Source organism: Protopterus annectens, chromosome 1.part2, assembly GCF_019279795.1.
Source record: "Protopterus annectens isolate FY-2018-M chromosome 1.part2, PAN1.0, whole genome shotgun sequence".
In the NCBI taxonomy this organism is placed as follows: domain Eukaryota; kingdom Metazoa; phylum Chordata; order Ceratodontiformes; family Protopteridae; genus Protopterus; species Protopterus annectens.
This window is the reverse complement of record NC_056727.1, coordinates 130,259,699-130,275,585: the sequence shown is the minus strand read 5'-3', so window position 1 is coordinate 130,275,585 and position 15,887 is coordinate 130,259,699. Positions and strand designations below refer to the sequence as shown.

Here is a 15,887-nt window from a genome sequence, read left to right as displayed (position 1 = left end):
GTTACATCATATTATGTCATTTACTTCCTCTACACAACATACAGAAGACTAAACAGTAAACATGTTTTGCCATATTCAGACCTTTGAAACAAAGGAAGTGTTTCCCATTTGTTTACTCTGGACTATTTTCTTTGAAGGGCCTCGTAATTGCATTTTATGGGGTCTTATCTTCCTGACTCTTGATCCTTGGGTGACATACCTTTACACAAAGAATTAGGTCCTTCGTAAGAAACTGGAGACTCTCATTTTCCATTTCAATTACAAGTTTTTATACATTTCTCTTTTGCCTTTCATCTCTCTCTTTTCTTTCTTTTTTTTTGTTTTATTTGCAGAGAAAGATCACAAGGTTACACATGTTTTCATGACAGAGAAAACACATACTGCATACTAAACAGCATCCAAACATACTGTACAAAGATACTGAAATAAGAAAATACACCCATTTTTTAATCAGTTTCACCTATCCTGGCACTACAGGCTTTATGTAAGAAAACTTCCTTTTTAGGTTAACCTTGTATTGGTCAGTGGTTCAAGACATTGACTCGCTTTTGATGCTGATAGAACTCAAGGTTGTGGTTCTACTCCCACCCACGTTGCTTGGATTTATTTTCCATTACTGCCACTGATACTTCTGAGTGCCGTACTTCAGATGACATATTAAAACAAAGCCTCATCTGCCTTAGTGGGTCATAGCTTATGATGGCATAAAACATCCCACAGTACTTAATGAAGATTATGGGAAGCTCCCTGGTGCCCTGGCCAAACTTCCCCTAGTCAGTATGAAAACCTCCCTTGGTCTTCTCTGAAAGACCTTTGGCTTAGCGAGACTAACACAAAACAACAAAATAAAAAACAAACAAAAATAAAATCAGGGATTTTTAGTTACAGTCAGTTCAAATGGGATATTACTTTATAGGATGAAATCTACAGTAGAATAAAATCGTACTTCTGAGTTCTAATAAGGCTTCTGTGGGTACTGTGGCTACACAAAGTATAAAGAAGCTATCTCCAGTATTGCAAATGCCTCAGAACACAGACTACAAGCACAGCCATGAAAAGAGAGGCAAACTAATTAGGGATCCTCAAGCTATGACTTCACTTTCTGAATGAGGAAGTGGTGAAGTAGTGCACAAACAGATGGTTAAAAGTCTACACAAAAATAACAATCCATTAAAATGAACACTTACCACTCTTATGAATTCAAAAAGTTCAACAACAGCAGAATTCAATAGATTGTATCTAGTTCCATTGTCTACAAGGGCATTAATTACAGGTTCAAACAGGTTTCCCTTAATGATGTAACGATTATAAAATTCATCTTTGAGGCCAATAATCCTCCTCATGAAGCGCAATGCACCTGTAAAAAAAACAGTGATAGAATATTTAAAAAACACTTATACACGTAAACAATTTAACACTTTTAAAGAAGACATTCCTAAGACTAGGACTCTACAGCAATACAGTTTTAAAAGCTGTGGAAACAAAGAACCATAAAAAGCTGTGGAAACAAAGAACCATAAAAACAATCTGTTCAACCATCTATACTCCAGTTTTTTTATTTATACATCTAAAATATGGAACACTGTGAGACATAACATTTTGATTATTGCGTACTAGTTATGGAACCAGCAACACTAATTCACAATAAAAAAAAAAAAAAAAAAAAAAGAATGACTCAGCTTGCTATTTTATTAAACCTGAAAGCATACAACAAGAAATAGAGAATGCATTAAAGGCAAAGTCCATAACACCTGCAAAGGCCTTCACTGATTAGCTATAAAAATGGACAGGTTAGTTAGACTGGATCAAATCTAAATTACAGCTGAATGAACAACTCACCAATAACAGCAGATGTTCTATCAGGACAGCCCTGGGGTAGTAGTATTATTATTTTATCTATTGAGATCCGATAAAGGCAGATAAACTAACCCTCCTTTCAACTTCCACGGATTTCCCCTCAAGAAAGCAACTCTTCTTTTCCTTATGTCACATGAAGAAAAATATACCTGTGACATTGTTTGGTTCTTTCTGACAGAAATGCATTCAGAGCTATCATAGGCACAGAGAATCTCTGACCAGTTAAAGAACAGTCTTACCTCAGCGTGCCCCATCGAGGTATTGGTGGATTTAAAGGCAATAAGTAAAATTTAGAAAAGGTATTGGAAATGTCCAAACAATAACACCCTCAATCCCTGCTCCTCAGGATTTGACCAGCCACAGAGAAAATGAAGCCAGGGCAGGAGTTTGTATTGTAGTGATGACCTTAAGAAACATTTGTTATGGTGAGCTGTTTGCACAAACGCACTAACTTTGTCACAGAGAACAGCTGCAGTAATGTTCCATACCCATGGGAGAGTACTAGAGCAATTAAAAGGAATACTTTTGAGAAGGAACTTACAGTATGCCCAGCAAACACAGCGGTAAAATTTGCTATGCTATACTATTAAACAGGATGTCCAACTTCTAACACTTGGAAAACATCCAGACTAAAGTCTAAGCAACGGTCTTACAAATTCCTTAAAATGACACATTTTGGTATAGTGCAGCAGTTGTGACTGACTCTCTGGTAGTTGTGTGCTCCAACATGTCCCTACTTTCTTGCTGCTAGACTTGCAATAAAAGACAAATCATGGCAAAAATTAGGAGGTGCAGCACCCAGCAGCATAAAAGCACCCTCATCAAACTAAACAAACCACTCACAGGGCAAATAAAGTCTACCAAAGCCAAACTTGAGGTAAGTTTGGCCTCTCAGGCCAAGGACAACCACAAAGCATTCTTTAGCTATGCCCGCAACCTCAAAGGTAGTACACAACTGTCTGCAGAGCTCATTGTAAACAGAGCCACCTATACTAAGCCAGAAGATAAAGTAAACCTCCTGGTTGATAAATTCAGCTCCACCTTTACTCCTCTCTCTCCCGCAGCCTTCCCACAGAAAATATCATCAAATATAACTCCCCCTACTATCACTAGGGAACAGGTCTTTAATGCTCTCTCTAAGACCAAAAACACTGCATCAATGGGCCCAGACTATATCCCAGGATGCCTTTGAAATAGCATGAAACATGACCTATTAGGGCCTCTGGAATTATTATTTAACTGTAGCCTCTGACTGGGCTTCATGCCTCATGAATGGAAAAAGGCAACAGTCATCCTTCTGCACAAAGGTGGGCCATCTACAGACCCTGGAAATAACAGACCCATAAGTCTCACAGTCTTATATGTAAAGCCTTGGAAAGAATTATCATGGAAGTGATCAACAGAGATATAGCAAATCTCCAGACACTGGACCCAACCCAGTTTGGATTCATCAAGGGCAGATCATGCCTACTCAACCTGGGAGACTTCTTTGAGAAGGTCACCAAAGCAATGGATTTGGGCAAAATCGTTCACACTGCCTACCGTGACCTGGCCAAGGCATCTGACACAATACCCCACTTGGGCATTGATGACAGAATCAACAGGTTAGGTACAAACTCATATGTCACCCAGTGGATAGCCAATTGGCTCACAGACAGGTCCCAGGAATTTAGAAATGGAGATTCCACCTCTACAAAGAGGCCAGTCACAAGTGGAGTCCCTCAGGGATCGGTCCTCAGAATGCTCCTTTTATGGCATTTACTTCTCAGAAGGCCAATGTCAGTGGTCTCTGGCTGACTAAATTTGCAGACAATTGCAAATTAGGAGTGGTCACTGAATCTCACACTGACACATATGTCCTCCAGGAGGGGCCAACACAGACAAACATATGGTGTCATAACCATGAACTAAAACTAAATGCCAAGAAATGCAAATTAGTATTTATCCTTTGGGAAGTCATCCATCCATGGTAACTATCATATTGACAACACACCCGTTAGAGTTGAACCAGTAGTCAGGGACTTAGGGACAAACACAGATAATAATCTAGCCTTTGACCACCATGTGTCTACAGTGGTGAGGAAATCATTCTATGTTGTACAACTTATAAACAAAGGTATGGCATCTACGTCCAAGGAAGTCATTGTTCCACTGTATTCGGCATTCATCAGAACTATCATTGAGTACAACACCCCCTTTAGTATGTACCTAACCAGGCATATCCAACAATTGGAACGTCCACAGAAGTTCCTTACTAAAAGAATACAGGGCATAAGTAAAATGTCCTATGCAGACCACTACATATGCAGCAATTTGACAGCATCCTACAGGAAAATGTTATAAGCTCAACAAAACCAGAATACCATACATGCAGATTATGCAGACCTCCCATTTACCACAGTAAATTGGAAGCACACAGGCAATATATCACAGCAGTTTCCATATCATCAAGGTGCCTGTGGTTGATTCTGAAACCACGCAAACATGACAGCTCGTAAAGAAGATACTGTTACCCGACTACCTCAAAAGCATCCCAGCAGTGGCATAACTGTGCAAAAAAACAGACACACACTTTCCAGCCTCTGCAGAAACTGTGTGATAGTGTCATGCCTGCCTTGGAACTGAAGTAAGAACTTTTCCAGTAAGTTAAAAGTAGTACGTCTAAACACTTCATGACATTGAACATAAATGGGTGAACAATTTTAGGAGGTCTTACCTCTTGGATAAGTAGCAGGATATGGGGTGGGGATTATTAAACATCCTAGAAAGCACAGAAAACACACATGCTTAGCAAAATCTGTCTACTACCATGTATGGTATCCCAGTACGAAGACAAATATTTGTAATTCTGTCAGTAGCTAAGCACCTAGAGTCACTGATATGGGAATCATTGTCTGTTGTCCTATACTGATATATATCCAACATCTCTGGAATGTACTATTTTTCAAGGAATATAATAAATTCTAGTGGTGACAGATGATTCTGGAATGAAGGTCATACAACAGTATTCTGAAACGTGGAACAGATTTACTCTTAGAAATGGAACAAGAATCAACGTACAAATTCTGAGTTTGCTTTATACATCACTTTAAAAATATATAAAAACATAATTTATATTCAGTTAGGACTTAATAAATTAGAGGAGAGCACAAATACTATACCAGCTGACTTCGCTTCATTACTATTTGAAAATGTATGATTTGTGGTCAGAATGTGTTTTTCAAAAATTTTTAGTAAAAAAAAATCTGAACAAAATATGTCTGACATTATAAAATAATCATTTCAGCAGATATGTATTAGTTGAATATTATATTAAATGCAAAGGTTTCCCATTCCATGTTTGACAGCCATATGTTCTTTCACTGGAACAGAGAAAATTAAATGCAGTCTGAAACTGTTGTATTTTGGAAAATTCCCTCTTCAAAATACAGCGACTTCAGAGTTTAAGTGTATGTATTATGTGTATCTATACGTGTGTGTGCACACATACACATATTTATGTATATGTAGCAGAGGTGTGAAGGATGCATCCCCACATAGTGGGGTGCATGCTGTTTGCCACCAACCAAAAAATGATGTTAATGCACAACAATTTTAGAAGACTCATAGTTACATTTTCAGTGTTATGTGACTGACTTCCAGTAGGTTTTCAAATGCAAATATACGTTCAAGACTTGATCAAAAAGATCAGGACTAATCCATAATAGCATTACCCTTTGTAAAGACATAGCTAACATACTTGCGGACAGATTTAGTGAGAATTTACTGTGGAACTTGTCCTGGCTATAATTTCTTGAACTAAAAAAGTAGTTATGTCTTACCACAAAGTTGCATCTGTATTGTAGATCTTCACTAATCCTTAACTGTGGGCTTGGTTTTGAGCCTCGGAACCGACTTGGCCATTTATTTCATCTAGCGCCTTCCAAACTCTCGAGCTAGGCTTTTACCTATAATTCTCCTCTTAAATTAACTCAGACTGAGTTTGCCTAAAATAGTGGCAGACAAACAGCAAATAGGAAGAAGAGGCCAAATATGTGTCCATAATATGAAACCAGTCCTAGCAGAGTTCGATCTACTAACAGGCTCAGGCTGGGAGATGGAGGGAAGGGATGTCAAGGGTACGTGAAGATCGACAACACAGATGGAACGTTATGGTGAGAATTAACTTCTTTATCTGATGTCAATCTTCACATAATCCCTGACTGTGTGACAGAGTCCCCAGCTACCTAAATCTTGGGAGGTCTCACGCAAGAATATTCCAGAGCACCATCAAACAGAATGATGCCCGTTTCCTAGAGACCTGATCCAGTTTGTAATGAGTGATAAAAGTATGAGAAGCCCAAGTGACTGCTGCACAAATGTCATATAAAGAAGCTCTGCTATGAAAAACTGCAGAAGTTGCCATAGGTTTAGTTGAATGGGCCTTAACTCGGCATGAAGGATGGAGCCTTTTCGACTGACAAATAAATGTAATACAGTCTCTAAGCCATTTTGCTAAGGTAAACTTTGAAACTGGACTACCGAAAGAAAGAGAGGAAAAGGAAAAGTACAGTTTTGTACCTACCATAAATGTAGATGTCCGAACTGGATAGCATCTGCAGTCATAACAACAGGGTTGTCCTGTCGTCAGGCAGCCCTTCAGTCGGCCGGATTCCAAAGTCCGGGTCCGGCTTCGGCTGATGTCGCACTTCACCCGACGTCATCTCTGTTGGTCTTCGGGTATAAAAGCATCAGCCGATGCCATTTTCCTCAGTGTTTCTTGCCCCAGATGCCAGTAGCCCTCTTGAAGGCTAAAATTTGGATAGATGCCAATGTTTCCAAAAAGATAGAGGTAAACACAAAAATAAGCATGTATGTACATATATACAAACAAATACACCATAGAAGACTCCCCCCCACCAGCTAGCTATTAGGAGGGTAAACACCCTAGGAGTACCACAGAGGGGAAGGAGGGAGGGTAATCCTGACTGCAGATGCTATCCAGTTCGGACATCTACATTTATGGTATGTACAAAACTGTACTATGTCCTTCATGGATGCATCTGCAGTCATAACAACTGGGTAGAATACCATAGCCAACTAGGGGAGGAGGATAAAAGTAGATTATGGTGTGTTTAGGATCCCTTGCAGTACAGCAGTGGCAAACCCTGCTCGGGATCTGGAATATAGAGGCAAATTATAATGCTTGGCAAATGTATGCACGGAGGTCCAAGTAGCCGCCTCAATAATGTCTTTGGTTGCCACTCCTCGTAAGAAGGCTGTGGTAGTCGCTGTTGCCCTTGTAGAATGAGGTCTTATGTTCTGTGGAATTGGTTTTCCATGGAAGGAGTAACAGAATCGTATGCAATTTCCTATCCATTTGGAGATTGTCTGTTTGGAAATAGCTTTTCCTTCCCTTCCTGTTGCATAGGCTACAAAAAGTTGGTCAGTCTTTCTGCTATTTGTTGTTCTGTCGGAGTAGTAGGGTAGCTGTGTATGTACATCCAAGGTATGCAGTATTCTTTCCCTCTGTTTTGTGGGTTGGGAAAGAAGGTAGGTAGGTGGATTGCCTGGTTTAAAGACACTCTGGATACCACCTTAGGCATAAATGTAGGATTAGTCCTCATGGACACTCTATCTTGGTGGAAGATGAGGAAGGGTTGCACTGCCATTAAGGCCTGTAGTTCTGAAACCCTCCTTGCTGAAGTAATTGCCAGTAGGAAAGCAGTTTTCCATGACAGGTGTTGTAGGTCTGCTGTTGCTGCTGGTTCAAAGGGTGATAGTGTCAACTTTTCTAGCACAAAGTTTAAGTCCCAAGCTGGTAATGGTGGTTTCCTTGGAGGTTTTACATTCTTGATTCCTCTGAGGAACTGCCTGAGCAAAGGGTGCGAAAAACAGGTGGATCAAAGCTGTATTCTGCTGAAATAGCTGATGCATGTATCTTGATGGAGGAGTAGGACAGGCCTGAATGAAGAAGTTCGCCAGATACTCCAGAATGTTAGGCATATCTATGTTTGACACATCTTTTCCTCTTTCCGTACTCCAAATGACAAACCTTTTCCATTTTCCAGCATAGTTCCTTCTTGTTGAAGGTCTGCGTGCTTCAAGAATAATGTCTTTAACTCTTTGGGAAAGTTCTGGATTAGCTGCTGCTATGTGATGTTCCATGCAGTCAGTTGCAACGTTTTTAGGTTTGGATGTATGATGCTGTAGTTGTTCTGAGTTAACATCAAAGGCATCAGGGGTATTGGCCACATGTTGTTCCGAGACATGCTCCTCAGCAGTGGGTACCAGTGTTGTCTTGGCCAGTTTGGAGCTATCAGGATTATCCTTGGACGTTCTTCCTTGATTTTTAGTAGTACTTTGTGTATCAAGGGAAGAGGTGGGAATGCATATGCTGTTAGGCCTTTCCAGCTGAAGGAGAGCGAATCCACTTTCCATGCTAGTGGGTGGAATGTCCTTGTGCAGAACTTTTTGAGCTGGTAATTGAGAGGTGATGCGAATAGATCTATCTGAGGCATTCCCCATTTCTTTGAGATGGTCTTGAAGATGTCCGGGTGCAGCTTCCATTCGTGGGCATCCGATGTGGTTCTGCTTAATATGTCTGCTAGAGTATTTAATTTTCCCGGTACAAATATTGCCTGTAACTGGATGTTGTAGCTGAGTGCCAGGGTCCACAGCTCCAAAGTCATTCTGCATAGGGGGTATGAATGAGTGCCTCCCTGTTTGTTGATGTACCACATGACTGTGGTGTTGTCTGTCCTTATCATCAACTGGCCCTCTTGGAGAAATGGTTTGAACTTTTGGATTGCCAGTTTTACTGCCAGCATTTCTTTTAGGTTGATGTGCAGGTGAAGTTGATCCTGTGTCCACAATCCTTGCACGCATTTGTCCAGCATGTGGGCCCCCCATCCTAGGTCTGAAGCGTCTGTTGTGATGGTCTGGCTTGCTTGACATCTGCGAAAGGGTAGGCCTGGGTTTGACTGACATGCCTGAGCCCACCATAGGAACTCCTGCTTTAAGCATGGAATTAGTGGGATTTCTGTTTCTAGGCTGTGTCTGTGTTGGGACCATAAATTCTTTAGGTACCACTGTAGTTTTCTCATATGTAGTCTGGCAAATGGGACCAAGATTATGCATGATGCCATGAAGCCCAAGGCCTGCAGTACTTTTCTTGCTGTTAACTTGTTCAGTTTTGTTAGTGCCAAGAAGTAAAGAGGGAGTTCTTTTGTTTTTCTGTAGTCAGGAATGCCATTTGTTTTACTGTGTCCAATTCAGCCCAAGAATGTCCTTGTTTGGGATGGTATCAGCCTTGACTTTTGTAAATTGACTGTGTATCCCAGTGCTTGTAGCAAGTAAATGACCCTTTGTAAATCTGTTGTCAGCTTGCTTTTGTTGTCCCCTTGTAGCAGGCAGTCGTCCAGGTATGGGTAAATTTGAATTCCCTGTAGTCTGCAATGGCGATTACTGATGCCAGGCATTTTGTGAATACTCTGGGCAGTAGATAAGCCAAAGGGCAATGCTGAGAATTGATAGTGCTCTGATCCTGCAAGAAATCGGAGGTATCTTCTGCAGAATGGTCGAATGGGGACGTGCAGGTATGCCTCCTTGAGATCTAGAGTTACCAGCCAAGACTCCTTGCCCAGCATGGGAAGAAGTTGCTGTAGGGTCAGCATTTTTAATTTTGGGACAATGATGTATGTATTTAAGGTGGACAGGTCGAGAATTGGTCTCCAACTTTTTTCCTTTTTTGGAACTAGGAATAGTCTGGAGTAGAACCCCTTTCCTTGCTCTGCTGTTGGCACTCTTTCCACAGCTCTCATGTTTGCTAACTCCATTATCTGTTGTAGTGCCTCTGTTTTTTGATTTGGAGGTAGATTTGGCATTCCTCTTTTGACTGGTAAAGTGTGGAAGTGAAACCGTAACCTTGATCTATGGTTTGTAAAATCCACTTGTCTTTTGTTATGTAGTGCCAGTTCTTTGAAAATAAGGTTAACTTTCCGCCTAGAGGAGCTGCTATTTGTTCCCTGGTAGGCGGATTTAGGTTAAGTCACTGTGGTTGTGCTGATGTAGTGGCAGTGGTTGTGTCTGTGCCTCTGTTGTTACCTTGCCACTGTCGTCCTCTGTAGGCACCTCCTCTGGATTGGTTTCTGCCTCTGGAGCGTCTATTCCTGCCCCTTTGAAATTTTGTGGAGTCAGGAAAGGACCAATTTTGGCAGGCCAGTTCCTGCTAAACCTTGGGGTTGAACCTGCAAGAAATCTTTAACCGTTTGAACAGATTTTGCCTTTTCTTCCATTTTCTTCATAACCTGCTGGGCAGGTGTACCAAACAAACTTGTCTTATCCATAGGAGCATCTAGCAACTTAGCTTTAACATGATCCGGTAAGGCTTGCTCCTTTAGCCATGCATGCCTTCTTATCACTGTGCCAGTCATGGCTGATCTAAATGAGGCCTCCAGTGCATCATAGCCACATTTTAAGGAATGGTTGCTAACCTGTTGTATGTTATTTACCATTTCTAATACATATTTCTTATCAAGAGATTCATCAGTGGTTAGTTTTTTAGTTAACTGATCAAGCATAAACTCTTGGTATTGTATCATGTGAAACTGACAGTTTAAAGCTCTAGCTGAGAGAGTAGCTGAAGTGTAGACCTTTTTACCCCATCTGTCTAATGACCTTGCTTCCCTTTCAGAAGGAATAGGGTTTTTAGCTATGGTCGCGGCTACTGCCTTGGGACCCTGGGATATACTTTCGGGGTCTGCAAGTGGGGCCTTGTAAAGGTGTTGATGAGTATCTGGCACCCTGTAAAATCTGTCTGGTTTGGCAGGGGCTGGGGGTAAAGAATCTGGAGTGGAGCAGACATCATTGAAAGCATCATCCACCACAGAGAGAACAGGAGGTATAGCTAAGGGCCTGTGCTGTGGGAGGTGCAGAAAGGTCCTAAGTCTTTTTCTGGAGTCTGAAAAATCCTGTTGCTGCCATTGGAACTGCTCTCGCATGGCATGTAAGGTTTCCCCAAAGGAGAATTCTTCTGGTGGGGAAGCAGCTGGAATGGATTCTTCAGCATCAGAATCTTCAAAATTGGAGAAAGGAGCCTCTGGCTGGTCAGTTATGTCTGATTCGTCAGCAGAAACATCAGAGGACACTGGCTCAGGGGGCTCTGCCCTAGGTCTCTTCTCTGGGGGCTGAGAGGCCCTGTCTGGGTGAGATTGAGATCCTCTAATTAAAGAAATTAAATCTTCTGCCAAAGTAAGCATTTGAGAACTAGAAGAGGGCCTGGTTGTGGGGGGTTTAACAGGCCCTGTCTTAGTAGTCTTGGCTGCTTTAGCCCTGGCGAAGGCCTTAATGGACATGGCTGCTGGAGGCCTAGCAGCACCACGTGCTGGGGTAGAGACATCCAAGGGAATGGTGTCTGATAAGTCAGTGGCAACCACCGTAGTGGATAAAACTTCTGAGGCCGATTCAAGAGTGGTAGCAGGGGCCTCAGTTGTAGAGATAGGTTCAGCTGTACTTTGATCAGTTTTCTCGGACACTAGCGGTTTGCTTAACCATGGTTTCGGCCGAAACCGCGGACCGCGAGTGTCGGTCTTTATCTTTGCGTTTTTTGGCAGATTGGGTAGTCGGAGGATCCGACGGCATAATGTACGCAAAATCAGAACCGAAAAACTGTTCTGCAAACTCCGACCGACGCCTAAGCGTTCGGTTGAAAGAAGCACAGGCCGAACAGGCTGCTACGTCGTGGGCTGGGCCTAAACAAGGCAGACAATAAGAGTGGAAATCTTTATGAGGTATTTGTTTCCCACAGGTTAAACAATTATTAACTTTTTCTGACATCGGCTGAGGCAAAAAAGAGTCCCCAACGGGGTACTTAGCTTTAGAAGTCTTGAGTAGTATTCGGTAGAAGTAATCTCTGGATCCGACCGACCAGCACTTGCGAACAGCTTCTGCTTGGCGCCGGCAAGAAAGACTGAGGAAAATGGCGTCGGCTGATGCTTTTATACCCGAAGACCAACAGAGATGACGTCGGGTGAAGTGCGACATCAGCCGAAGCCGGACCCGGACTTTGGAATCCGGCCGACTGAAGGGCTGCCTGACGACAGGACAACCCTGTTGTTATGACTGCAGATGCATCCATGAAGGACATCAAACAATTGGTCGAATTTTCTGAAATCTTTTGTCCTGTAAAGATACAAACGTAACTGTCTGTGGACGTCTAATAAATGAAGGGAGTACTCCCTTTTTTTGGAAAAAATGGTAGTTGAAGGGTCTGACTGATATTCGATTCTGAGACTACTTTTGGTAAAAAGAATGGATTAGTCCTAAGGAAGACCCTGTCTTTGTGAAATATTATGTAAGGTGGTTTGCAGGACAAAGCCTGGAGCTCAGATACTCCTCTGGCAGATGTGATGGAAAACTATATTTTTAGTGGCTAAGTCAAAAACTTTTAAGTCACAAGTAGCTGATAGTTCAAGGGGAGCCAAAGTAAGGGACTGAATAACTAGTGTTAGATCCCATGGTGGAATGGGTTCTTTAAAATGGGGTCTTAACATTAGGGCTCGCTTCAAGAAGGCTTTACAAAGTTTGTGTGACATAAGGGATGACACATCAAAACCCATACGGAAGTTCGAGATTGCTGCTAGATGGCCTTTAATTGTTGAGGAAAAGGAAACAGATCGATAAAGGCTAACTAAAAAATCCGGAACATTATGAATTGGGGGTCGTACAAGGGTCAAGTTCGTTCATAAGGGCCCAACTTGCAAACTTTTCCCATTTACTTTGATACAGTTTCCTATTTGAAGGATTGTGATGGGCCACAATGATTTCACGGAGAGAAGAGGAAAGGATGACTGGCAATCATGTCAATTGGAAAAGCCACGCTGTGAGCTTGAGATGTTAGAGGTTTGGATGAACCATGCCCTCCGGATGAGACAACAAGTCTGGAAACGTCATTGGGCGGAGATCTGGGGAACCTGTCTCTTTCCTCGAGGTCCGTATCCTCTGTGAAGGACTCAGCGGGGGAGTCCAAGTGCATTCCTCTTGCACTTTTTCTTACAATGAACCTCCTCCACTGGGGGCTCCGGGGAGGACTCGGAACAGACAGGGACCCACTGAAGGCTTGATCAGGAGGGTTGACCCTGGACAGGATAGGAAGCCTCACCAGCCAAAGTAGAGAGGCAGGGAGGGATCTGGGGGTGCAGCAGAGGAAACTCCAGACCTGGAGAAGGTCCTCTCTGCCACACGAAAAGTTGAGGGGCTGGAAACAGCCCCATCCCCCGGAGAGGAGGATCATGTCCGGAAACAGCCAGTGTCCCCTGGATGATACCGGCCCAGAACTATCAAAAGCCAAAGTGCAGAGGGGAAGGGATCAGTCTGAGAAGATGGTACCCCCCCCCACGGAGCTAGCATTGACCACTTGGGCACTGGGCTCACCCTGCTCAGAGGGTGAGGGAGCAGAATAATCCAGGGACCCCAACGGGGTCAAGAAAGGGGGAATGCTCTGCCTCGTCAGAATCTGACCACAGACATCCAGGTCTCTGGGATCCAATGCCACCGGGGTTGGATGAGGAGAGCGCAAAGTCGGGAGGGGTGAGGTTCCCCTAGCCAGATGGGCAAGAGAAGCTAGAAGCTCCAACTCTATTTGGGCTTTGAGAAAGCTCCTCATCATGCTGTAAGTGTCTGAGGGCAAGAGACTTCTAGAAGATCTACAGGAGGAAGATGAGTGGGTAGACTTGAAGGGAGATCTCCTTGACCTACTGCCATAAGCTGGGGAGTAGCTCTGATGTCTCAGAATCGACTGAGACCTCTGTATAGAGGTAGAAGGAACCACCACCTCCTCCAGGACTATAATCGGATCCGATGACCCTATTGGATCCAAAGGCCTAAACGAGACAGAGGACAGATCTGACGAACTGGTCGGATCTGAGGCTGGCTGATCCAGAGAGGCCCTGGATCGGCGAGACTGCTCAATGGCTCTCGGATCCGAGATGGACTGGGCTGGAGTCGGATCCAGAGACTTAACATCTGACAGCCACAGTTTCTTTGAGGGAGCTTGCTGAAGAGAAGGGACATTCCTCTTCAAATCAGAAGGAGGAGCCTTCGAGGGGGACATGAAGGGTCCACCTGGGCCAGACCCTTTAGCAAGAGCTTGCTGCAGCTCTCCGCCAAAGCCCTGGGGTTAAATGCAGCACACAGGTCACAGTCAACATCCAGGTGCAGAACGCCCAAGCAATACACACACTCCTCATTCATGCACATCGGAATGAGGCATTTTCCGACCGCATGAGAAGCACTTCTTTAAACCGGCTGGTTTATCATCCATAACCTAATTAACTAGGTTCACAACTAAACACCAACCCTAAGAAAACTCCAACAACAATGCCCTAACCGCTACTAGAAAAAGGGCGCCAAAAAACCCCAAAACACTAATTAACTATGCAAACCTAAACTATGGGAAGGGAGAGAAACACTACAACTACAAAAAGCACTCCACTAATATTACACTAGGAGCTAACTAGAATTAAGAAAAAGAGAAAAAAAGGCACTTAACTAGCTAGAGCCACTGGAAACACATCCCCACAGGATACACAGCAAGCAAGATCTGGGGAGCAGAGGGCGGCAGGACATCATGGAAAAGGAAGGAGCTAGAGCTTTGGATCTGTCTGTAGTATTTTCCCAGCTCGGATCTGATATCAGATCCAAGACCCTGTAGTGATGAATGATGACTTGAATAACATCAGATCAATGGCTGTACATATCTGGAGGTAGGAATGGCCCACCCTCCAGCACATCTCTGCGGCTGAGCTCAGGCAGAAGACAAGGATAAGTCAGTAGTGCTGTCTGTAAGGGGGAGGGGGGTTAGGCGCACGTTTTTTGGAAAAGTCAAATGTGGTGCCATGCACAACATGCTGTGAGGCCACTGCACAATACTGCCTTGGTTGACCTAACAGCACTTGGATGTGGGGAATAACCTTAAAGCAAAAAACTCCCCTTGGCAGCAGTGTGATGCTAGCCCAGGAGGCTTCAATCTCAATGGCCTCAAATACAAGTTGGAGCCCATCCAGGGGCAGCAAGAAGGGTTTGCTAAACCAGTTGGATGAGGAAAACCCCAGGAGCATCCCACAGTCGGCTGCTGGGTGTAATAATTAAAAAAAAAAAAAAAAGAGGACTCAAACACCTGAACAAGTATATACATCTCCTTGTCATACAGGATACACACATCATTTTTATAAATTCTGCCGCAATAGTTCACATTAAGTCAATGCCTGTTTGTAAAAGCTGTATGATAAAAAATGAAAGCTGGCATGCCTTCAAAGTTCAGTGCATGTATGTATATGTAAATGTATATATATATATATATATATATACACACACACACACACACACACACACACACATATATATATATATATATATATATATATATATATATATATATATATATATATACTCCAAGTCAGACTGTCGACCGACCAGTCACGAGTGGAGTCCCACAGGGATCGGTCTTGGGTCCTCTCCTATTTGGCATCTACTTCTCAGAAGTCCAAGCCAACACGGAAGAACTCTGGCTGACCAAGTTCGCAGACGATTGCAAGCTGGGAGCCATTACTAACTCCCCAAGTGATATAGACATCCTACAGAAAGGCCTCGCTGAGATCAACGACTGGTGTCGATACCATGGCCTTAAGCTTAATGCCAAAAAATGTGTCATTCCCTTTGGGGAAAAACTCAGTTCCCACGAATTACGACATTGATGGTAGCCCACTGAACACTGAAGGACACAGGCTGACACAGCAACCTCTCCTTCGACCACCACATTGCCACTGCGGTCAGAAAGTCCTTCTATGTGGCACATCTCATTACAAAGGGTTTTGCATCCAGGAAGTAATAGGTCATCATCTCTCTCTACTCTTCCCTCATTAGACCAATCATTGAGCATAATGCCCCACTTGGCATGTACCTCACTAAACACCTGCATCAGCTGGAAAGGCCACAAAACTACCCCACACAAAGAGGATCCCAGGCCTTACACACATGCCCTACAAGGACAG

At 43.2% G+C, this 15,887-nt stretch overlaps 1 protein-coding gene across 5 annotated transcripts in view; it reads right to left on the bottom strand.

The window, feature by feature from the left end:
- The window catches only part of PPP4R3B (protein phosphatase 4 regulatory subunit 3B), a 2,189,617-nt gene that overhangs the window by 415,218 nt on the left and 1,758,512 nt on the right, over window positions 1-15,887 (bottom strand). For all 5 annotated transcript variants that reach the window (XM_044055224.1, XM_044055233.1, XM_044055261.1 and 2 more), the window contains one exon: window positions 1,188-1,357. In XM_044055224.1, the coding sequence (XP_043911159.1) occupies window positions 1,188-1,357 (170 nt within the window). The remainder of the gene's footprint in view (window positions 1-1,187; window positions 1,358-15,887) is intronic.